The 25,874-nt window shown below is 46.3% G+C and overlaps 1 protein-coding gene across 1 annotated transcript; it reads right to left on the bottom strand.

Moving 5' to 3' along the window:
* Positions 1-317: 317 nt before the first annotated feature.
* LOC141960435 (glycerol-3-phosphate acyltransferase 3) lies at positions 318-25,874 on the bottom strand. The gene is made up of 12 exons (XM_074905931.1): positions 25,690-25,874; positions 14,090-14,162; positions 8,223-8,493; positions 7,650-7,724; positions 7,030-7,119; positions 6,729-6,822; positions 6,220-6,335; positions 4,647-4,702; positions 4,113-4,198; positions 2,791-2,919; positions 2,255-2,334; positions 318-1,440 (listed from the first exon to the last, which is right to left on the bottom strand). The coding sequence occupies exons 1-12, from the start codon at positions 25,831-25,833 to the stop codon at positions 1,314-1,316; spliced, it is 1,341 nt and encodes a 446-aa protein (XP_074762032.1). The 5' UTR covers positions 25,834-25,874; the 3' UTR covers positions 318-1,313.

Here is a 25,874-nt window from a genome sequence, read left to right on the forward strand (position 1 = left end):
ACTCAGCTTGTTACAAATTTAGCAGCTTAGAGGTGCTTTCCAGTTAACTGTAAATTCAGTAGTTAAGTCTCCTTGATGTGACTTCATGTTGTAATTTCAAGTTCAGTGTGTGATGAGCCACTCCCACCCTTAGAAAGGAAAAGTTCCTTAGAGTATGCGGAAAAAAAAAAGGAAGAGTCAGGTTAGAAATTGGGTAAGAGCTCAACTACACTTGCGCCAGTGACTGAGGTTCCCATAACCCTAAGTTTAAGTTTTCAGGAAGTATAACTGCTTTATTTACACACACATTGAGAGAAGAGGATAAATGCCACACAAAACCCATTAGAAATATAGAATTTATTTTTTTTTTACATTCAGACAGCAATATATTGCAGATTTGAACATGCCACATCTTGTATCACAGGTGACTGAGGGATCCTAGGTTTATGGCTATTGCCCAGACCAACACAAAGTGTGTTTCTGGAGTGGCTCTCTTGAGATCTTTAAGCCATTAGCAGTGATTTTTGCAGAAGGACAGTCTTCAAAATCCACTTCATAAAAATCCACCTATCACAGCTACGTTATCCAGCTGCTCACTGTATCTTACCTTTACAGCTCCAGATCTCAGGCAAGCCATCTTGACAGTAGCAGTGGACAGGGAGATTGAGGACTTGCCCCTCATCTTCCCTCAGGCAGCAGTTCTCAATAAAGGCAATACCACATTCAATAAGGCCACCACATTCCTCATGGTCCATGAACTGTGCTTTTGGCAGGGCAGCTCCTTGCCCATCCTCAGGGGTCTGTGGCCCTTGCTTCCATCACCCCGACACACATGCAGGTGCAAGTTAACCAAGAGAGACAACCTTACAGCTCTGACAACACCCTGAAACATGTTAAGTCATCTACAACTTCAAGTCTCTGAGCAACAGGAAAAAAAGACAAAATTGTTATGTTTAAAGCTTCTGAGTACCATGAATGAGAGGTGTCTTGACAAGCAGTGTCCTGACAGCATCTGTTCAGTGTACTCCATCCTGACAAACTTGTGGTGCTTTTGGCCTTCTGTCCCTCCACACACTCAGCTAGGAGAATACCAGGAGCTGCTGTGCACCACCACACGCAGGTGGGGAGGGGGCATGGAGCAAGAAGAGCGAAAAGGGAAGGTGATACAGAGACCCTGCCCTTGGCAGGCTCTACACCAGCCACACACAGAATACACATACACACGAGGAGGGGTTTTGCTGCTCCAGTTTTTGTGTTTGGGTTTTTTTTTTAAATTACAAAACATTACTCCTGCTAAGGCTGGTTGTGCAAAATTATTTTTCAAGAACCACCCCTCAGTCTGACTCTGTTCCTGTAGATAGACTTCCTATTGATCCATTTCTTACTAGCATCTTGCTGTAGTTTTTCTGCTGTTCTTCTTTGAAAGTATCTTTGACTTTTGCTCGTTTCAGACCTCCATCCCTAGAACAGAGCAAGAGAAAAAATAGCAACCCATCATGATTGTTACCACTGCTGTTAAAAACTACGTATTGTATTATTTTACTCAACTCTAGAGTCTTAACCTAAAAGATTATTAAGGCTTTTCTTCAAAACTTCTAGAACACCAAAGTTTAAGCACGTTTAATGCTTACACAGTCCAAATTTTGAGTTTAGCCCATTAAAGCAGCCTACTCACATAAGTAACAGGTTGCACCTACCATAGAGATCTTTGCCAATCTGGGATGCTATTTCCCTAGACTGTAGAGGCAGTCAGTCTTCTGCAACACCACAGTTGTTTCTTGCCTTGCATCACTCAGAGGGCCAGCTGGGCCTCATAGCTGAACACGTTTGACCGTTCTCTTCATCAGAATCTTGCTCTCAAGTTTGTTTCATACAGTCCTATGACATCTAGACATTATGCTGCTACCTACTGAGGCAGGACATGAGGCTTTCTGCTCCGACTTTCTCAAGCCCTGTGTTTTATTTTCTGTTTTTCATCAGCTTTGCCAAGCAACTTCACTTCTGCTCCTTAATCTCAACATGAGAAATAACTGTGAAGAGGCCCTTCTTCAAAAGCATCAAGCTTTTAGGCAAAACTCACTGCATGAGAGCTACATGCTCCACAGACTTTATGCATCTTTTTTATTTGTACTTTCACATATGTGCATGTGAAGTTACTCCCTCATTGTCTCCTGAGTGGAATAAATTTGAATGTTATGTGACACAAAGCTAAGGGAGGAAGCACATCTCTAACAACGAATAGTCCACCAAGTCTCCCAAGGATGGCACCACTCACCAGGGAAGTTCAGTCAGTCCTCCTTGGCGAGCAATGGCTGACCTCACTCTGTTGGCAAACTGAACTGCATCTTCGCCTTCCTTCAAGGGTCAGGAACCCAACATAATCAGAGAGAAGTGAATTTGAAACAGACTTCCATAACACTTTTCATCTGCTGCCTCATCAAATTAGCTCACTGCCAAACGATCCACCCCTTATCATGCCAACACAATCTGATGTTCCAATGTGACAATCATTTAGCTCATTCTTCCACTTAAGTGTTTGAAATTAGGGGAAAGTGTTGCTCCCAACAAGATGGAACATTAACAACTTGGCTACTGTGAATAGCACTATATTTGCTGCTATCCTTTGCATATTTGATGCTCTGCTGATGGTACCATCAGAAAAAGCTGTGTCAAATCACACAAAGTCAACATTAACGGAAGTCCAGTATAAAACTCTGATTTGGAGACATGGGGGGGGGGGGAGTAAAGAGAGGCACTAACAGACACAGTCAAGCTCTTAAAGAGTGATCAGTTAACCAAATGCTAGCTTACCTTTCTAACCATTGGTGGCATGTACCAGACGTTGCAGACAATGGCCCAGCTGGTCATTATTCGCAGCAGATAGCTCACAATGTTGTATTTGCTGCTGTTCCAGAAGGCATCTCCAAACTGAGGATCATACTGCAAGGGGTCATAAAACACAAGTTGTAGAAGAATTTTAAGCACAACCTCTGGTGTGTTTGAAATAGGATTTTAAGGCCTAGTGGAATGTGTTCAGGACTATCTTGTGATATTACCAAGGTAACGGGAATGCTGCTCCACAGGCCTGAGAAGTGTTCTCAGCCTGCTGCTTGTATAGTCCCACCCCAAGGCTGGCTTAAAACCCCGTCAAGCTAATCCTAGAGAGATAGTTTTAACAAAAGGATGATGAATTGACTAAACACAGGGGTTTTGCTAGATTAAGAGAATTTAGCATGTAAAACTGCTCGCTCTACTCAAGCTTTTAACAGAACATCTTGAAGTCTTTGTCAGAATTGTGCGAGACGAAAACTAGTGAAGGGAAGATGAAGAAGATGAAGATGATGACCTGAAAAGATGACCCTGAAAATGAAACAAGTATTGGAACCAGAAGAGAAGAATTTGGCTGAGACAGGGGATTGTAGTGAACTATAATAAGTGATGAGAATCAAGAACTAAAAGGTTGAGTGGAAACTTACAAAGACTTTGGACTTGGGTAAGAGATTTCGGAGCAGTACAGAAACTGCATGAGCCCTTCGACACTGGCTGTTCTCTGTGGCCTTGGCCCAACCCTGAGCTGTTAATAAAGCAAACCCAGAGATAGCCATATCTGGTCATTCTGTTTCTCCCTTGAACACAAGGGATAAAACCCTTTCCCCACAGACCACCAGAGCCTGTCTCAGATCCAAGGTGGATGCTCTCAGTCATGTGCCAGAGTAAGAAAATTCACTACTGACATGTTTGCTCAGAAAACAATCAGCCTGTGCTTATTAGTGCTGCTTGTGATTGCACGACAGGACCAGCAGCAGTGTCACCTAAAACAGCCTGAACAGCCAAGTCTGCTGCCAACTGCCTGATTCTCTTCCCTTCAGTGCTGGGAAGGACTAGCTGGATCTCCCTTCCTTCCAGCTCTCTGGAGGAAGAAACTGACCCCACCAGGCTGACCCCAGCCAGGCTCCACAGGCTGAAGGCCTTCACTTCCTCCTTTCAGTCACTTATTCTCCAGGAGTCATCTGCAGCACGGAGCCAATTGCCAGAGCCACTGCGCTTTCATTAGCAGTTGTACCGAGACAGCTCCCTACCACCCTGGCAAAAAACAGAACCCAAACTCTCAATAGCCAGATATTTCCACTTACTTTGATCGCAACAGGATAGATTGTCCCTCCTATTTCAAAGCTCCCCTTCTTGAACATCATCACAGATGTATTGTTGATGCAGGTGCCTGTCCAGAAGAGAAACTATAGTTATTACTTCACACAACCTACCACATTTCAGTAGCAACGCTACATCAAGATACAGGTCTTAAGCTCATGAGCAAATGCAGGCCCTTAAGCATCTCCTCCCTGCTTGCTTTCATTCTTTGTCTCATGATTGACTAAAGTCAGAACACATCTAAGACAAGAAGCACAAGGCTGAGGTTAAATCTGTAGGATGGTGAAATATTCACCGGGCAAAACAAACCATCTTCCCACTCTTATGCTTACAGCTTCTGCCAGGAGACCCAACAGCATTGTGTTGTTTTCATCTAATCTCACATTAAAGATGAAAAATAGGAGTGCCCTCAAAATACTAAGCCTGAGGAGGTAAAGATACATTTGAGCACCAGAAGCCATGAAAAGATAACAGGGATGACATCTACACTGAGTGCAAATAAGGAAAATTCAGCTTACCTTCTGGAAAAATTAAGATCGGGAGCTTGCTTTTATCCGCCACATGTTCCCTGAGTCTGTGGAAGCACAACCAAAGCTTAAACACCAGCTCCTTTCCACTCTTCTTTAGCCAGACAGATGCATTAGAAATATATTCACAAATAACAGATTTGTTTAAAATCAAAGCCTTTTACTGTACACTAATTTGTACTTGCTTTTCTGTTTGACAAACCTGAAGCTTTGTGCAAGCCATCCCTTAGGCCCCTGGTGCATTACACAGACAACATCCTGTTTTCTTTCCTCTGTATTATTTTATTAATGACTGTCAGGGAAGCTAACAAATGTATGTCATTAAGTCAGTCAAATTAACTCTGATCAACTCAACCTGGAAGAAATTACCTACATAAAAGCCTTGTGCAGTGGTCCATCCAGGCTCTGCTTACTTAACAGCAGATTTCTTAAAAAGGACAACTCCTAAATGCTTACAGCTCACAGGATTTGAGTAACAACTGGCAAAGCTGTCCTGCTGCAGAGGTCAGTGAGGTGGTGAAGTTCACCTGTCAAAATTAACCTGGAAGTTCTTTAAAAATCAGAAAGAATTTATCTCACTGTACTACACATACGAAATGGTATGGCTTTGGTGACCTTCTGCAGAGAACTGCCCTCGTACACGGCTCACTGTTGTAGCTAGGCACATTTCTTGCCCCTCATCCAAACGAGCAAAGCTTGTTATTTCTAGTGGCTCAATTTTGAATGAGGTCAAGACAGTTCACATCACAGAAAGTCCATTTTTTCCATCAGTATTTCTCTTCAGCAGCAAGTCTCAGAATTTGAACTATCTTCACATCCTTTCAAAATGTGTTATCTAAATCCATCACACTAGCTATGATGCTGATGGCTACACAAACAAGATGTTTTGTGGCAGTCTGCTGCAATACAGACCTTAGAGCCTCTGCTCTGAACCCTTTCACCCTTCATAGACTTGTCAAGCCTTCCTTGGGGACCTGGGAAGCTGACATTTTGACTGCAGTCTACTGTTCCCAAGCCCCCTCAAGCAGGCCTATCTGGATCATTCTGAATGATCCCGTGTGCTGCACACGACCCCTCCAACTCACTCCTGCTGAGGCACTACTACAGCGATTGCTTCCACTCCTACCTACATCTACCCCCATTTCACAGAATCACACAACCATCTAGGTTGGAAGAGACCTTGAAGATCATCCAGTCCAACCACTGAATTTGCAATGCCCTGAATCATCCCAGCCTACAGTAACATGGAGTTACAGATAACTCACAACCCTGTGATCAGCACTGATAAGCAGCAGTCATTGTTTGGAATAACTAGATACAGCTCCTGCTAGGAGACAGTTGGCCTTTTGCCCTCTCAAGGGCCCAAGGTTCCAAGTTCCCTGTCTCCCACAGCAACCTCATCAGCTTCTCAGGCTTCTGCCTTTCCCAAGCTTTAACTCCTTATCTGGGTCTTTGATTGTTCCATGCCTCTTCGGGGATTAGATACCCAGGCATGGCTCTCAGGCACTAGCAGATACTAGAGTCAGAGCAGCACTGCCATCCCCTGCCCCAGCCCACCCCTCACCTTTTGGTCACTAGAAGGCGATCTTTCATTTCCGAGCGTTCAAACCAGACGTGAGGACAGGCCTTGACTGCAGCTCTCTGAATAACTCCCATTAATCCACCGTGAACCTGGCCAACCTGCGAGCCCAATGGGAGCATATGAGACGCCCGAAAAAATGAGAAGTTCCCTTCTGCATCCCCCCCTCAAAAAAACCCCAGACACACTGGAGACTGCAAACCAGGATTGGGCAGTGTCCATAAAAGCTATTAAGATGCATTCCCTTGGAAAGATCTAGATGCACGTGTGGAAGAAGATCTCAAGTGTTTCACCAGATGGAGCACCGAGCACTGACACTGCCAGTACCACCTCACCAGCATGGAACTTGGAGACCAACTTCTACACAATTCACACTCTTCCCCACTGACTGGTGCTCAAGCTACTCTCTCTCCTGTGAAAATTAAACACTGAACTCCACAACCAATACCCCACAATCTCTCCCCCGGCTGTGGTCGCCACAGATCCCCTCATACCATTGCATAGCATCCATCGTTGGTCAAAATGATCGCATCTATTGGTGATGTGTGGTTGGCAACGCAGATTCCTCCTTTCTGAGGTTTGTTTTCCCTGCAATTACATTTTTTTTCTGCTAGACTACTAGCACACTCATCACCACATGACACACGCAGCAGTTTCACAAAGCTGTCAGGTGGCTCAGCATCTAGTGTGACATTAACCTGCAGGTCAGGAGAGCTGCACCGTTTCACAAGGGGCAACTCACACACATAGAAGTATACACACACATTTTTGTTATGTTAACACCAGCTCACTCACTTGTTATGGTAGTGGATAGTACCAGACAGAGCTCTGACAAGGATGCGGGAACATGTGAGGTGGACCACTTCACTCAGATAGTTTTTCACACTGAAAGAAATAACAGGCATCTGGAGCATCCTGAAAAGCAGCTAGACACACACACACAATAATCCTCAGCCTACTCAACACAACTCAGGGCTGAAACTTTGCTGGTACTCTGGGATATTCCAGAGCTCTACCAGAGCACAGAGATATTCCCAGCTCTACCACTCACTCTCTACAGCAGCTCAGCCAAGACATGTCATACCCTTGCTCCCACTGACCCAGGCAAGGCTGTCATCTCCTCACTGGGTATTTTTTTTATCCCAGCACTGTTCTCCCTTACCACACTCCCTCCAAGCCTCTCATGACAGCAAGAGGAGCCCATCAGAAACCACCAGCTTCACTTGCCAAGCCTGGCAAGAAGCCAACCTCAGTCCAAGTTCCAAATGCCACTAAAAAGCAACACCACAAGTTTGTGGGTGTAGTGGTCTATCAGTAGTCCACCACTTGTAAAATCTGTCCAGTCCTAACCTTGAGCAGCTTGCACTGATGTAACTTGGCAAGTTCATTCCGCACACACCGCAGGCAGCACCTACCTGCTGTTTGGCAGCTGTCCTACCATTGTTGTCCCCACAATCATTGAGGTAATCCCAATGGCAGCAAGAGTAAAGCTACAGATAAGAGAGACATCAAGATAAGTAGTTTTGCTCATTTTAATTCACTTTTCCCTTTAAAATGGAAAAGGATTGCAGGAATTCAGTTATTCCTCAGATGCTTCATGTATCCAGTTTTCTAACACAGTAATTCCCTGACACATTGCTCAAAGTTATGGTCTAGCCAAAGCAGCAGATTCAGATACCTCAGTGCATATAGTGTCAGGGAGCATTACAGCTCACCCAGCTTATGCTTATGTTAACATTATGGATGATTTTGGGGAAGCATTCACAGGAAAGATGACCCACTGGCTCTAACATTCTTTCCCCAGTAAACGGCAAGATAGAAGTGCTCTGAATGGCTTCTTAACCATTCAAAGGAGAGTTCAGGTGGGTTCATCTTCTGTATCTGCTAATGATGCTTTTGGGTTAAAAAAGCTGAGATGCCATTTCTCAAGAAAACATGTATTTATGTGTTCCCAGGCTGACAAAATCCCTCAGCACCGACGAGCTTACCGCAGAGGCAGGAGGAAGCAGTACCGCACTATAACCCCGATGCCCCACACGATGCTCAGCCTCAGGCTGATGTAGTGGAAGTTGACATTAGTCCTTGTGAGAAGATTCCAGGACACCAGCTCTTCAGAGGAAAACCTCTGAGTGACTTCATCTTCCACAATAGCCTCGAACCCTTTTCTGCAGAAGTAGAATATGTCAGAGAATTCAAAGTCCACTCGATGCAGACGTGCAATTTCTTTCTCCATAGGCGTTTCATCTCTTTCAATGATACCTGGGGAATGAGAGAGTAACTGTATGAGGAAGTAATTCTGCACAGTAACAATCACCCTCCAAATCACTCACCGCTCTGCATTACAAGGCAAGACAAATTCACTGTCCTGTGACAGCAGGATCAGATGGGCAGCTGAACACAGCATACTCTTCAGTAAGCCAGTTCTAGCTCCTCTTCCTCACAAACACCTCGAAGCAAGGCAGCAAGCCTTTTCCCACCATCCCACTTAGCAACTTTACCCCAAGACCATCTTATGGAAACCAAGCCTCTGGCCTTCCTGTTCTCTTCTCCTGGTGCTGTGAGTATTTAAGGGCGTTCAGTCTCCTCCACAGGGGCTTTCCTGCTCCCAGGCCTGTCTCTTGTCAGACATTCTGGTTCCCCACAGCCACAGTCAGCTGAGACACACTCCCAGAGCACCACAGCTACCCAACATCTGCACACAGACCTGCTTTGAACCAAACACCTCCCCCGCTTCACAACACACATCCTTTCTATAAGTAGACAGGACCACACTATTTTTTATTTTAGTTTGAATCGAACAAATAAAAACCCTCCAAAAAACAGAAAGTCAGAATAACTTGTGCCTAGAGGTACCTTGCTATAATTTAGTTTGTCACTAACAGCTGTGTTTCAGTTGAACTCTGCCCACATAATGGCTGGCAATAGAAAAGAAACCTGAAGAGTTCAGAACTGCAGCACAAATAGCCAAATATTCCCTCCCCTCCCCCTGTTTTGATTTCTTTATACTGATGGTCTGATAAGCACCAGCTTCTCACTGGAGCTTTCAAAGGCAAGGACAAATTGTGTAAGCTAAATATAAAGATCAAGTAGCTGCTTTCTGGTAAGCAAGTTTGGCTCCAAAAATTGATGACTGGAGAAATCTAGAGTAACGTTTAACCAGAACAACCATCCCCTGAGACACTCAACTAGGATTACAGAGGTCCAAGTTCAGGTTGCCACTCCGTCAGACACCCTCTGACAAATTGCATAATCTCTGTGCTCCCATGTAGGGATTAAAAAAAAAGGGGGGGAAAGGAGGGAGCACCCAACTGTTTTAAGCTACTAGGCACTTTCCCACAAATACACATCCCACAACATGGAAGTCTGCATCCCAAGGAAGTCTTGCCAGCAGAAAAACTCTGTGAATATATCTACCGTGCAAATCACACGCAATGTTTAAAATTACAAGTGACATGGAAAATCTTCATATGGCACTGCAGTATACATAGAAGAAGCACCAAGATACAAGTCCCACAAATCACTGAGAACAACATGCAGGAGAGATGTCACACTGCAACAAAATCCATTAGCACCTCGGCTCTGAACTTGACGGCCATGACTTGTAATTCCAACAGTGGACCACCTCAGTGCACTGTTCTATTGCTAGGCTATATACATAAACCATTAATATGGCACACCCAAACACCCGTCAGGATCTAAATTATACACACATGAACCACATCAAGCATTTCCCACAATGGACTACACTTGTGTTGCATTTTAAACCCAGACCTAGTTTGTGTTTTTTCTCTCTGTCAGTCCATTACAGCTCCAAGCTGTGAAACATCCAGGCCTGCAGGTGAGTGAGCCCAACCTGTCTGCTCCAAGCTGCTGCTGGGGTGGGAGACAGCTCACAGCCAAGACACTGGGCAGCAGCCACCGCACCGGTACCACTCCTCTCTCCGGTTCCCAGAGAACAGGGAACGCTCCCTCCTTATCCAACCCCTGGTTCAGCACCAGCCAAGCAGCTGGTGAGCCCGGCTCTAACAGCCTGACTGAAACCAGCCCAGGGTTCGAGTTTCCCTCACTGCTGGCACAGCCCAGAGAGCGTGGCTGTAGCCTCTTGCCTCACCAGCCCGCACTGTCCTTGTCACAGGACACCCCACGCACAAGCTATTCTGAGTCAAGACCTCAGCAGCACCTGAACATATTATGACCAGAATTAAAACACATGCTGTTCAGCTGATCTTGTAATCAGAAGTAACATTTAATGGCCTTTAATCCCTTGGCTATGGGTAGAGCTGAGTTTGCCAAAGACAGCTAAAAGGCAGCACTATGCAGCAGTACAGCAAACATCACTCAACCAAAAAACACCATAGCTGCTGCATTACTCCGTGTCTCAGCACGACCCCCAAGTCTTTGAGCTCACACACTCAGTCAGCTATTTACACCAGGCTCAAATTTTACACTATCTCCTTACAGTCACATTATTTACATAAGCCTTTCTTTTAGTAGATGTCACTTTCCAAATTCTGACTTAACAGCATTTTTGTGGTTTTTAAACCCACCAACTTGAAGAGGACAGCCTTCTGACACAGCCAACACCCACACCAAGCGCTGAGAGCTGGCCTCTCTGCTGCAACGAGACAGACACCTGGCCTCCGAGCATCTGCCGAGCCAAGAGCTACCACTGGGCCCAGTACATAACCATGCTGCCCTCTAACACAGCAGGACAGGTGACAGCACCAGGTAATTCCCCACACAGCAGCTACACCAGCCAGTGTTTTTCTTGGGACTGTTGCTTATCACACCACCAATGCAGGGGCACTGGCTGCAGTGGCAACAGATGTGAAATACACTGGGTTTGGTACTGCAGAGAAAGGTGGTGTCTCCTCAGCCACACTCTTGTCTCATGTTGAGGGACACTGGATTTTAAGGCCTTCAGGGAGGACAATTTTCGCTCTGCCTGGGAACCAGCACACTTGCCCTTGCACATACACCTGCAATGCTCCCTCCTGTCCTGACCCAACTCCTAGTGAAGACTGGATGCTCAAAAGAGATGAGAGGTGCTACACATTCTCCTTCAGCACTTAACACACGTATGTGTACACACACAGACACTTAACCTTTACCCTGTTTTAATCAGCTACTCCATAACTCATTATCACCAAGAATTTCTCCTCCCTCAGTAAATATTGCATAATGCAATTGGGCCTCTCCACCTGTCCATGTTCTGTCACCTCAGGGAACACCAGCTTATCTACTGCACTGTTAGGGCTACACCTGTCCTGGCCCTCGAGTACATTCATCTGCATACAGGAACCCAGAGTCCTAATCACGTCAGACCTATGCTTAAAAAGCTCTCAAAAGCAATATACAGAGCCCAGCTTGGCACTGCAGACTCCACATCTCCCCTGCTCCCCATACCTTCTCAAGTAAGGAATAGTTAGACTCCAGCTTACTGCACTAAGAGCCACCTACAACAGGGAAAGGTTTTAATTTTCATTTCAAATATAAAAAGGACATTAAAGAGTCTGCTTCAGGCAGCCAATGTGATTGTGTGTCCCCATCCATAAAACCACCTGAACACAGCCTGCATACAATCATCTATATGGATTACCTAGAGTCATTATAGAGTCATTCAGGTTGGAAAAGACCTTTAAGATGGAGTCCAGCCATAAATGTAACACTGTCAAGTCCACCACTAAACCATGTCCCCAGGCACCACATCTATACCTCCAGGGATGGTGACTCAGCCACTCCCCTGGGCAGCCTGTGCCAACGCCTGAGAACCCTTTTGGTGAAGAAATTTTTCCTAATATCGACTCTAAGCCTCCCCTGGCACTACTTGAGACTGTGCTCTCTTATCCTATCACTTGCCCTCACTCCAACCTCCTTTCAGGTAGCTGTAGAGAATAAGGTCTCCCCTCAGCCTCCTCTTCCCCTGTTCCCTCAGTTGCTCCTCACAGGACTTGTTCTCTCAAGCCTTCAGCAGCTTCATTGCTCTTTTTTAACATCCTCCAGCATCTCAATGTCTTTCTTATAATGAGGGCCCAGTTCTTGAAAGACAGAGTGGCAACTTCTCATCACAGCTGATGAGATCTTGGGCTGATCTCCACTTACTTCTCTGCATGAGCCCAGAGGACAGGTCCCAGTCACTGAAACGGGAATCCTGCTCTTGGGATACCCAGAGGGCTCTGCAGAGACCATTTTACTATCACTGAATACTCCAGAGTGGAATGCCCTCAGATCAGCCCAGGTTCTGAACTACAGCATGTATTAGCACTATACACATTAGTTACACATACAGGGGGAACAGGCACTTGTAGGTTTATAGAAACATAGCTCATAGAGCATAATCTACTAGCTGAGTCCCCTCTTCTTTTGCCTTTCTTTTCTAGAGAAGAAAAAACCTACATGCCAGAACAATCAGATGTCTAGGAAGAGCACCTACTGCATGGCTAAAGCAGCAGAGTTGAACCTCTTGCCCTGTCACTGACCTGTGACACCATGGAATACCATCATACTCACAGGAAGAAAAAGGGTATCTCACTGCATCACTGACAATGTGTGAAACACAGATAGCAGGGCACTGACATTATTTGGAAGGATCACTCACCTTGCCTTCCCCTCACCCCAAATAAACAACCCCACAACTTTCAGGACACTGGTGAGTGATACAGGATGTACTTTTTTTCAGCCACTTTCAAGTCAGCAATTAAGACAAATTTTAACCTGTTTTTAAGAGCTGCTGTAGAGTAGCTCCTGTTTATTATTACAGGTGCTAACCAACAGTCGGTTCTCCTGCCATCAGAGCCTGTGTCAGGCCTGGCCTGCAGGTAGTACAACACCAGTGTTTTAATAAAGATATTCCTTTGGAGACAAAACACAGTCATTCAGTGCCATATACTGTATCATGTTCATGTGAGCCAATTCATAAAATCAGGAAACAATTGACTTGTCTACTAACTGGCAAGCTGGTCCTGTTTCCAGCTGTGCTGCCTAATGAAGGAGCACACAGAAAATGCTGACACTGAAAATCAAGTACTGAGGAGTCAGGGACCAGGAGAAAACCAAGAACCAGAAAACGGGCTGCAATGCCTTGTGCAGCCTTCTATTTCTGGGACACCTTCAGACTGCTCCCTGCACTTACAACTCCAAAGCCCTACAGCCAACTCTGACCTAGTACAGCCCAGCACAGCACACACAGTGTATGGGTTAAGATACAATAAAATAACTAGTTTCAAAATTAGGCTAAAGGAAGAAATATGAAGCAATTCTTCAGCTGCCTTTCTACAGATAATGATTTAAGAAGTTTGTCTGGCAAACACAGCTAACTCCAAGGGGTGAAACACCACATGCTTCCACCCAGCAGTCCTATAACAGAACAAGCACAGAGCTTGGGAAGGAAAAGTGCTGTTCCCTAAACATTCAGATCTCCTCCAAGATCATGTGTACTCTGATGATGGTAGGACTGAGATAGTTGGCCAGCAGCCCTACAAAGCAACCTGAAGCCAGCTTTCAAGACAAATCAAGCTCATAGCATATCTCAAAAATCTCCCTCAACAGAGGACAGTCTCCATCTTAAGCTCTACTTTGCTTTGCTAAACTTAGTGTTATTTCATACCCTCCATTTCCTCATCCCCTGATTTTTCAATCATTCAGTACAAGCCAGTAAAAGAAGCATTTCATTCTGCAGGAACCGTTCTTGTGCCAGCAGCATTGCAAAACAAGTCAACGTAACAGTTCGCTTGCAACCACCCCACCTCTTCTCCAGTTCTCTCACACACACATCTACCGTCTCCATTTGAAGGGATTCAGTTCTCCTACTTTAGAACATCAGTCTTACCAATTTGATTTTACCCCAAGCTCTCACCATTAGCAGCAGGAGTCTTTAGCATCTGTGGCTGTGGCTTTTTGACACCTTTTTCTATCCGTATGGTGGCCCACTGTTGGAGAGAAAGAAAACAATTTCACAAATGTGGTAACGACTTGAGAAAAAAAAGTCACCTAAAAAAGCAACAGTTAAATCAGACAGGTTGTGATTTTCAAATAATATTTTTACCAGGTAATCACCATCCATCTTCCTCAGAGATGTGTCCATAAACCCACACACAGCTCCTCTGAGAAACACTGCCTCAGTGTATTTAATAATCAAAAAAACCCCACTCAGTGCCGGCAAGTACTTCACAACTCTGCTTGCCAATCTTTGAGAGCTGACTCGGTGCTTCACAGGTGTTTCAGCTGCAGTTCAGACACACAGTCCCCCCGAGCCTGACGGGCCTCAGTCTGCCTTGCTACTTGCACACCAGCCACAGAGCCATGGCTGCACGGGAAGCTCCACAAGCTGAGCTAGACAACAGCCCCCGAACACACAGCATGTGCTCACAGAGCCAACAGACACATGGCAGCTCAGTTTGTCTTCTTTCAAAGGAGTTTCACCATACTGAAAGGGAAAAGACACAGTCCTAACTGGGTTAAGTCAAACTGAGGCCTGCACACAGCTAACTGCTAAAAACCAAAACAGCACTCGCAGCCATGGTTAGTCTTATTTAAGTTTGGTCTCAGTCTAAAGAGGATTGCACCCAAGATTTTTTCCAAGCTCAAAAAAAAAAGAAATTTCCCTTGATTCTGCAACTTGCTCATTTCTTGGCATTTTAGAACTGAGCAGCAGAGAAACAGGTCAATACACCAGCTCTAGTGTACAGCTGCAGAGCCCCTTTCCCTGTCCTTGGGAAGGGCTGCCAGCTCACCAGGGTTAACCTGTTCTCTTCTAGTGGGCAGGCTGGGAGAAGGAGATTGAAGTAGGTGATAAAGTAAGCTCCGCTCTCCAAGTGTCAAAGCCTCCCCACAACCCTGCTCCCTGCAGATCACTGTGGCAGAACCACAGGGGTGTCAGGAGACCTCCTCTCATCTCCAGCCCTGATGATGCTGGAGCCAGTTTAACCTGTTTTTAGGCCAAAAAGCTTTCTTCACCTCCAGCTGACTCAGTACCATACAGTGCTTTTAAACAGCCCCTCTTCCTCCTACATCTCAACTCATTTTTACTGGGTTAACGACTACAAGCCTTGGCTGCTGCAAAGCCTGCCTGTGATAACAGAGTAACCCCTACAGCCTGGATCCTTCCTTTCCCTATGTGGCAGCTTTGCAGAGGGATGGAGAGCTCAGCCAAAGAGGACTGTGTGGCTCCCTGTTACATGCATTAATTCCTCCCCCACAAGACTTAATCCTGTTTCTAGGAGTGCTGTTATAATAGGCATTTTCAAGACAGTCAGGTGACCTGGCAGCAATGAGCTCATATCAAAAGATCAGGACATTTTCCTGTTCAAACCGTAACAATTTAAGCAGTATCAAAGAAACACTTTTTTTTTTTTTAACAGCATACAGATGGTCCTTGCTGGTCTGCACAGAAAGGACCCAGACCAACAAACCATGCAGTTTCCACCTCCAACAGAGCTGCAAGGCATTTGGGGATGCAGTTCCCTTCTGAAGAGTCAGCATCCTGACTCGCAAAGATCATCCCCACCACATAACTCCAGAGGAATGGACAGGACTGCTTACTATATCGGGCCTTGCTGAATCACAATATACCCTGCCAATGCATTTACTTGTTTTTCTCAGTCCCGCTGCTGCTAAGGCAATAGCTGTTCCAAGAACTAATTTAACCTGTAGAAGTAACTCAGTACTTTCCAGCTACACATCACCCTTGGCAGCACTAGGGCTATAAGATCTAGAAAACACCAAAATGAAACAGAATTCAAGGAAGAAACTACTCACAATACCTCCATTTCTACATTTTCTGTTTCTACTAAATTGATTTGGGGGTACACAAAGACCAGCAAATACACTGACACAATCATTCTCTGATCAGACTTGAACCACTATATTCAACAAATTAAAGTCTCTGTAAGCAAGTCAGCCACTTATCACACTGAAGAGTCAGAACATACTTGGCTAATGGGTCTCAGCCATATACACTAGCTGAGAAAGTAAGTTTTTATCCTCCAAATACTCTAAAACAGGTAATTACAACCTAGTCCACCAGTAACCCTGTCATAGCAGGCCACCAAATTCATCAGGCCCTTAGTGAAGCCATGTTGGCAGTCACCAATCACCTACTTATTTTCCATGTGCCCTAGCATAGTTTCCAGGAGGATCTGCTCCATGATCTTGCCGGGCACAGAGGTGAGACTGAACAGCCTGTAGTTCCCCAGGTCCCTTTTATTTCCCTTGTTAAAAAGGGGGTTATGCTTCCTCTTTTCCAGCCAGCAGGAACTTCAGACTGCCATGACTTCTCAAATATGATGGACAGTGGCTTGGCCACTTTATCCATCAGTTCCTTCAGGACCCACAGATGCATCTCATCAGGTCCCATGGATGTGCACCTTCAGGTTCCTTAGAAGGTCTCAAACCTCATCTTCTACAGTGGGTAGTTCTTCTCCCAGTCCCCACCTTCACCTTCTGTGACTTGGACAGTGTGGCTGGAGTCCTTGCTGGTGAAGACTGAGGCAAAAAAAGTTGTTAAGTACCTCATTCTTCTCCACACCTGGGTAACCACATCTCCCTTTTCCTTCCAGAGATCACCCACATTTTCCCTAGTCTTTCTTTTATCTCCAATGTACCTTTAAAAAGGGTTTTTGTTGCCCTTTACTTCCCTGGACAGATTTAATTCTATCAGGGCTTTGGCCTTCCTAACCTCATCCCTGGCTACCCAGACAGCTTCTCTATACTCCTCCCAGACTACCTGTCCTTGCTTCCACCCTCTACAGGCTTCCTTTCTGTGTTTGAGCTTGTCCAGGAGCTCCTTGTTCATGAATGCAGGCCTCCTGGCCGTTTTACCTGACTTTCTCTTTGTTGGGATGCATCACTCCTGAGCTTGGAGAAGCTGATCCTTGAATTTTAACCAGCTTTCTTGGGCCTCTCTTCCCCCCAGGGCCTAATCCCCTCTTAACCTGTCAAGCAGATCGCTGAAGAGGCCAAAGTCAGCTCTGAAGACTGAAGATCCCTGAAGACCAGGGTGGTGAGCTTGCTGCACACCCTCCTTGCTGCTCTACAGATCTTGAACTCCCCCATTTCATGGTCACTGCAGCCAAGGCTGCCTTTGAGCTTCACGCTCCCCACCAGCCCCTCCTTGTTGGTGAGAACAAGGTCCAGCACAGCACCTCTCCTCATTGGCTCCCCTATCACTTGGAGAAGGAAGTCTTCATCAACTCATTCCAGAAACCTCCTGGATTGCTTGAGCACTGCAGCAATGTCCTTCCAACAGATACCAGGGTCCCCCAGAAGGCCCATGGCTTGTGAACAAAGAGGCTGCTCCTGTGTGTCTATAGAGAGCCTCATCCACTCAGTCTTCCTGGTTGGGTGGCCTGTAGTATACCCCTGTCCCTGCCTTCCCTTTAATCCTGACACATAAGCTCTCCTGCAGTTACAAGGTCATGCTAGACAGCATCAGAAAGTTTGAGCCTCAGCACAAGCCACTGAGACATGCTCAAAAAGCTTGCAACATCCTACTGTATTGCAGTATTTTCGACACTTGGCTATGCAGGGGAAGCAGTGGACTCTTCCCAAAGCTGACACAAAGTGCAGTCACTTTGAACCCAAGTAAATGCATCTAAGCAGTAGGAACTTATCTGCCCTGTTCACAAAAGTACATTCCTGATTCCAAAGCAGGAAGGAAGAGCCTTTGGTCCACAGGTTCATCTTACTCCAGAAAGCTGCAGTACCCCACCTGGGGAATGGGGGGGCAACAGGGGCACAGAGAAATGCTGGAGAGAACAGTTCCCTTTGCCCTCTAGCCCATGCCTTCCCAGGAGATGGGAGCACTGCCACAAGCTTGACACCAGCGTGGCATGTTGTACAAAGGTTGCACAGAGCGTTCCAGGGGACAGCTGACTTGTGCTCCACAAATCAATAGCTGAGGCAGTTTTACTCTTGGTGCTGGGTCTCCCAGAGGATTTAAGCATGCTTCCTAAAACCAGCAAGGATGAGACCAGCTATCCCTCTCGGCCAGGAGCCTTCGGGCATTCACAAGGGCCCATGTCCACCAGATGCTACAGCAAACCAGTCCTCTATGTCAGCTTTCTTCTTCTCTCAATGCACCATATTTCCAAAAACTATAAATGTTCCAACAACCAAGCAGCAAGACACTGACTTAACTTTAATCTAATCCTCCTGCTTATTCTCAGGCACCTGAAATAAAGGCACTACCAAAGCCAAAATCTGAATGCTGATCAAGTGAAAAGCTTGCTTATACCCAGTTTGGAAAACAAGAGACAGCGCAAGCAGCAATGGAAGTAACTTCCCTCCCTTCCCACTAGCTAGGGATTTGCAGTGCCCATCGCCCTTTCAGCTGGTTCCTAGGCTAAAGACCAAAGAGCCATCGAATTTAAGCTGAGCCATCCCACAGAGGGGAAAATAGCCTGTTTGCGTACTAGAGATCAAAAAGTGTGAAAAAATTATAAGCCATAGCCTCTGTTCTACTCGTCAGATGAACAAAAAGCAGACTGGCAGGTCTCCTGGATTTATCACTTACCAGTAACACTGACACAAATCTATGTGGCTTCTCCCAGATTGTGAGCTGGTAGCCTCGAGTACCCTGGTGCAGACCCAAACCTTTAGCAGGGATTCTGAAGCATTTTTGGGGAATGAGCCTTAAAACATCAAGCTCCTGAACAGATTAAAAATAGTTTTGGAGCTGGAGCTACCCACTGAACTAACACGTAAAGTTAAAATGCAGGATGATCACAGAAACTATACAATACCACTACCTAGGCCTGATTCTGAAATTTTGATATTCCAACTACTCAGGACAAAGTAGTTTGGATGCTTTAAGCAGACAAGGCACAGTCTGAAGATACTCCACTTCACTAAGCAAGGAAAACGTATTAACCTTTCACTGAGAAGGTCTGCCTCCTCATCCTCATAGGAAAGGCTTTTAGTTTATCAGCACCTTAAAAAAAATCAAAACACACAGCAAGTCAACAGTCTATACAAAATATCCATTTCACTTATGCATCACTAAGCAATTCCCATATAGACAGGGCCTACGCACTTGAGAAAGATCCAGTTAGACCTCAGAGGCAAAAATAAAAAATTTAAAAAAAAAAAAATCACACATTATTTACAAGTGACATCAAAAGACCCTACTCCAAAGCCAATCTCGACATGTTGTTTCATGGAAGCACATCCAGGGATAGATACTTTGTTAGGAACAACCACAAGCCAAGTTACTAGAACTATTTCAGAGACTTCCCCTACTTCCCTAACAGAGCTTTGCCTTTCACTCCATTTATCACCTTTACATCACCTCTGGCTTAATAGCAATGCCAGACAATTTTTCAAAAGAGAATTACTGATGATGACTGAAATTTGGAGTCATACGGAGTTAGATCACTGGTGATCCCCTAAAGGCACTGCCAGGTCATGTTCAGGGCAAAAGTTTATATGCTAATTTAGATGTGGGTCCTCCTTGGAGGCTCTCCAAACCTCAGTAACAGCAAGATTTCACAGCACCTCCCATACAACACTCCATTGTTTAATGCAGCAAAACCTGCGTGCCATTGTTGGGTTGTTTCGTGTGAGGAGTAGAGGAAAACACCACCACAAACAGGAGCAACCATTTCCAAGTGAGGACAAAAGGTCCTCTGTGGTGTCCCAAGCCATCTTTTCCACATTCTGATGGGACATCCTTGTCACTGCCTCCAAGTGGCTTTCCAAATTCTTCTGCACCTGAGTTGTATAGCAAGTCCTTCCTGATGAACAGGTATGCAAAGAACAGAGACCAGCTTTACAGTAAAACACCAAAGGCATCAGCAACAGAAACACCAAACAGCTTCTCCTACACCAGCTTCACAAACTGTTACTGTAAGGCAAGCTCTGAATACAGCTGCTGTTATTTTTTTTTAACAGCATATGCTTATTAACAGTATCAGAAACCCCCGTGTTCATATGACATGAAATTGAGAGCAGTTACAGATCAGAGTTGTTGACCAGAGGATGCTGTGCTAGTTAGCAGTTAGCTAGTTCGCAGAGGGTCACCTCCTGCTGTGCCACCCCCCTACTTACATGCAAGGAGCCTTGATTATTAAATCTGTGGAAAACATATATAAACTTCCATGGGACTGGGGTCTGAATTAGAATCATAGAATCATTTAGGTTGGAAAAGACCTTTAAGGTCACTGAGTCCAACCCTAAATCTAACACTGACAAGCCCAGCACCAAGATGTGGTGCTTGGGGACACAGTTAACATCTTTTAAATACCTCCCGGGATGGTAACTCAGTCACTTCCTTGGGTAAGCAGACAGCATTTTTGCAGGGAAAGACAAGAATCTGACAAAAATCACCTCCCCCCTCCACAAAATGAGTGTATCACTAGAACTAAGAAGGATGAAAAATGGGAAAAAAACCCAAACATGTATAAGTATGTGAGAACTCTTGAATCCCACAGCTATTTCAGGCCTGATGCTCTAAGATGCCAAAGACAACACTCAGGTAATCAAGATGTTGTCCTGCATTCTTAGCAGAACATTCAGAGTTTTGTATTCTTAGGTTATAAGTATCCTGGGACTATGAGATTAGAGAGCTATAAATTACCATGGAACCCCTAGAAATCCACTCTCCTCTATCATTTTAACTGTCACACAAGTGACTGAAGTACCCAGCTGGAGATAGAAGTTAACACATTTAACTTCAAGACTATGCAGCTGATTTTCTAAAATACTATTCCCAAAGTCGGTCCAAGCCCTGTGAACAAGGGTGCGTCATTCACATCAGGCACATCTCCAAGACATGCCTCTTGTTCACATCTGAGCTGGGAGCCTTCGCTTACTCCCTCACATCAGAGTTCTCAGTTTCTCCTCTGTCCAGCAGCTCTCACACAGACAGAGGCCTTCACTGACACTACGCAATGGCATTAGTCAGCAGAGCTTGCTTCAAAGGCCAGTAAGTTAAAGAGGAAACAGGCAAAACCCCACAATGATTCACCTATTTACTAGCTTACCCACTCCCCTTTTCCCTTCCCCACCCTTACACCCAGCACCACACGCAATCCTGAGAGTGGTTCACAGGGAGAAGTGCAGCCTGGCATACTTGAGACAGAACGTCACAGCTCATCCCACCACCTTACGGTTTGACCACAGCCACTTACCCTGCAGGTATATTATTCTCAATTTTAGGTTCATTCTCATTGTCAGGGTCATCTGCAACACAAGTACCTGTGGCTGCACCTCCCAGCTACCAAATAATGTTGTCTAGCAAATGCATGTTCTCTGCAGGGCAGCAGCAGCATCACCTATTGGAAATGGCTTCTGCTACAAGGGGTCACTGTTAAACCCAGACAGATCAGTTGCAGAACATGAAAAACACCCACTACTTCAAGCATCTGTTGTGCATTACAGCACAACCAGCAAAGCCAACCACCCAAGAAATGCTTTCTCTGCTAACTCCAAGCCCCACAAGAGCCTCGAGAGATCAGGGGGAGGGGGGAGTGCACTCAAACTGCTTGCAGCCATCAACAAAGCACTAGCCCCAAAATACACAATAACGTCATGCTAGTTACAGCCAGGCTGTTTCCTAACATAAGTGTGACCTAGTAACTTCACTTCCCTCAGGCTAGCTCATTTCTTAACACTTCACAAGTAACACGCACCACGCAGTTTAAAATAAACCTTTTCCCTTTATAAAGGGTAAACAGGGCAGTCTGTCACAAGTGTTGCTGACAAGACTCTGGGAGCAAGGCACACCCCAAAAAACACAGCAGACTGGGGAAAAAAAAAGTGTATTGGAATTACTTCTTAACAGGGTGAGCAGCAGTCTGTCAAGCAGAGACCATCACTCAGGGGGGGCTCATCACTACTGCCAAATACATAGGTACGCAGGCTAAACTAGTCCTCCAGATTTTCTACCAACTGATGGGAATAGGGAGAAGTGCAACATGCTGTGATGATTGCAAGAGGCGGCCCCCAGCATTTCAGCAATAGGAAAGATTTCTGTGGCAAGTGATTTCACAAGCATCAGCAGTGTGGTGGGTCACTAGCATGGACTAGCTCCTCATAGGACCAAACAGTTGCTGGAGATGCTTTTGTAGCAGTAATCCAACTTTTTTAAAAAAGAAACGTGACAGCATAGTGCCAGAGATCATCCTATTAACACTGAAAAGGAAGCTACCAGCAGAAGTGAGCTGTTTTCTGGAAGTTTACTGAATTTGGTAAGACAATTCAGAAGCAAGTTAATGCACCTGAAGGATGTGAGGGGGGGAAGCAGGTTTTCTAACAGCAAGTGGTCTGCCTGCCACACTGCACTCCTCTGGTATTAGCACAGCTGGTCATGCTTTTCTGCTCTTTTTTCCTTTTTCACATAGGGAAAAAAAAAATATATAATCACACAGGAAAAAACCAGATACTCCAAATAAAGCTGGTCATCCCTAGGGCAGTACTGAAGGGTCAAACACAACCCACAAGGCAGCCTGGCAGGAGGACACTGCTGTCTGTACATGCTGTATTTTTGCTTAGAAGCATGCGCCGCACAGAAAAACCCTATTGTGCACTAACTGATCTCCCTTGTCAGTAATACCACACAGTCAAAGCACAAGAACACTTTGTTCCTAAAAGGAGCCTTCCCCCTCCCTTTTCTTGGGCAGTACTTGCACCACTGGGAACATGCTCCTGCCCTCCTGAAACAAGCAGGAACAGACTTACTGGCAGGAAAAAATTCAAGCACAGGTCCAGCATCACCCTCAACATGCTCCATACCACAACTGAGCGCCACAGACTCATTTTTACATGCCTTGTTTCATCCAACATGACAGTGGACCACAGTGAACTGTACCACATGACAGCAATCACAGACAGAACTACAGACTGTCCATCTACTCAGTCTCTGGTGCCACAGTGCCCAAACTGACAGACTTGGGCCCTCACAACAGATTAGCTTGAATAACACACATGCCACCACCCGACAATATGTGCTGTGCAGGAAACAAACCGCATAGTCCCTGTGCTCCCACTGCGCCAACACCTGGGATAAAGAGGCAAAGCCAAAGAGCAACTTGGCATCCAGCTGGGGTGCACAAACAGCCACCACTCTGCAGACAGTTCCCGTGATCTAGCCCCAAAGAGGCAACAAAAGCAGAGGAAGCAGCACCATCCTGATCGAGTGCTCTGCAGGCCCAGGAGCCCACCCTCCTGCAGAGACACTAGAGACCACCTGGGAGATCCAGGGCTGGAAAACAAAGAGGAAGCTTAAGGAAACTATCAAAGTTAACCACTGTGTTGAAAAAGGTCTCAGACATACAGAGACTGCGGCACCCCATGACTCAACAGCCACAACAGACTGCTGCTTCTCAGGAGAAAACCTGCATGCTCAACTCAACAGCCCAGGAAGCTTCAGGCACCTGGGCAACTGCACAAGGCTAGCAGCCACATGTTCAACACTTTCCATTGTTAACGTGATTTTTGGCATGGAAAAGTCAGGTGTGACAACACTGGCTGGCAGACTATCAGCCTGTTAGGCTGCTAGCCAAGACAGACTTGTGAGCCAGGGAACAGGAGATATTTCACAACAAAACACTTACTTTCAGGGATTCTCCCCATGGAGGTATTCTGAGGGCATAAAGAATTCACAGGCAGAGCAAGGCCAAGTTGAAGTAAGCAGATTACCTAGGTGGACCGAGCTTCTTCACTCTCCTGTAGCAATCCAACTTACCAGACTCTTCTCCTCAGAACATTTCCCAATTTGTCACTGGCTTCTCTTATATATAGATAGTATTTTATATTGATAATATTTGTGTACAATACAATTATGCATTAATGTATTTTAAATATAACAAATGTAATTCCAGAAAATATTTCATGCAAAAGTAACAGCAACTCTCAAGATAAGTCATTATTTCCTCCCTTAGGCATCATAAGAGCTCTTACAAGTCACCATCATCAATATGCCATCAGCTGCTCCTCCCTATTTCCACCCAAGACATTCTGGGTCACCTCCTCCCACACCATTTATTGACACTAAAAAAATAATGATTAATGATCTAAAGATAAAGAATGTGAATTGTGGTTAATCACACATGAAGACAAGTCACCTAAACAAGACTATCTTACTAGGCCATCTGGATTGCTCCCTCGGGCCAGTGTGACCTTCACCTCCTCACCTTCTGCTATACAACAATTTTCTTCCAGTAACAACCATGTTTCCTACCCTTAAGTTGTCCTCATACCATTCAGGGCCCAAGAAAGTACTTCAAGCAGGTGCACTTTCACCAAAAGCCTTAAACATTTTAACTTAAGATGCATTTAACAGAAGCCATTTTTATTAGGTGGCTGGTGGTTGGTTGGGGTTTTTTTAGCAGCACACCAAAGATCCTGAAGGCACTGTACCACATGAGCAGGGTTTGACTGAAAACCTCATTGAACAAGTTGAAGTTAGACAAAACCTACTTTCCATAGTCACATACTGATGCATATTGCATTGCCACAGACTGTGCCTTGCATCATTTTACTTTTCCTTCTTACAACTGCTTTGCTGGTTTGGGTTCCTCTCCTCCTTGAAAAAAAAAAAAAAGATTTAAAGCAGATCCTTTCCACTTGCCATTTTAAAACACCCTTCCTCACCACTACTCTGAACTTCAGAAGGAGCAATTTCACATACATACAAGCTAAACCACATCCAGAAATCAGGTCCTTTGCAAGAAACCTGTTATGTCAGAGAATTTGGGGGAAGACGGTGACTGAGGCGCCCGACCCCGGTGTCAGTTCACGTCTCCGAGCATCAGCACTCCTGGCACTCGCTGCCACAGGCACTAGGGATGCTGCCAGGCTTTTACACCCTCCAAGAGCACAGTTTTTTCTCTCGGGTGGGGAACAGCTGACACCAAGCAGAGACAACCGCACCCAGGACATGGTACAGCCTTAGATAACAAGGTTTATTCCACAATCCTGCGGGTTCAAGGAGCACACGCAGGAGTCCGCATAACCACTAAATTCGTACGGATTTCGGTTTCTGCCTAAGGGCTTGAACGCCAAAACTACAGGCGGATGACGCCGGACAGGAGGGAAGCCACGGCCTCCCCTCCGCGGCCCTCGCTCCGCAGGGCGGGCCGGGGGCGCAGCCGCTGCTCCGGGCTGCCCAGCCCCGGGCAGGGCCTCACGGCCGGGAGCGGCCCCTCGCACCTGCCCGCCGGGCCTCCGGGGGGCCGCCACCGCCCAGGGCCGGCGGGAGGCGGCGGCCGAGCGGCAGACACGCTGCCTCCGGCTGGAGGGACCCGTCCCCGGCCCGCGCAGCCCGCCGGCTCCCCTCAGGACGAGCCACAAACGCGCCGGCGCCGCGGGCCGAGGGGAAACGGGCCCAGCCGCCCCCCCCTCACGCCCACCCCGGGGGCGCCATCTTGGAGCCCCCCAGAGCGGCGGGACGGGCCCCGCGGGCCACCCCGGCCTGCCGGGGAAGGGCAGCGGGCTGAGGGGACGGCGGCCCCCGCCTACCTCCAGCGTCTTCACCAGCACCCACATGTAGGCCTCGGAGATGCCCAGCGAGACGCCCAGCGCCGAGGGCAGCACGATGAGGGCGAGCACCAGCGCCAGCCACACGGCGCCCACCCGCGCCGCGGCCGACCCCACGTCCTCCATCGCGGGCAGCGCCCGACGAGGCAGCCGACACCACCACCACC

Source organism: Athene noctua, chromosome 4 (assembly GCF_965140245.1).
Source record: "Athene noctua chromosome 4, bAthNoc1.hap1.1, whole genome shotgun sequence".
NCBI lineage: Eukaryota > Metazoa > Chordata > Aves > Strigiformes > Strigidae > Athene > Athene noctua.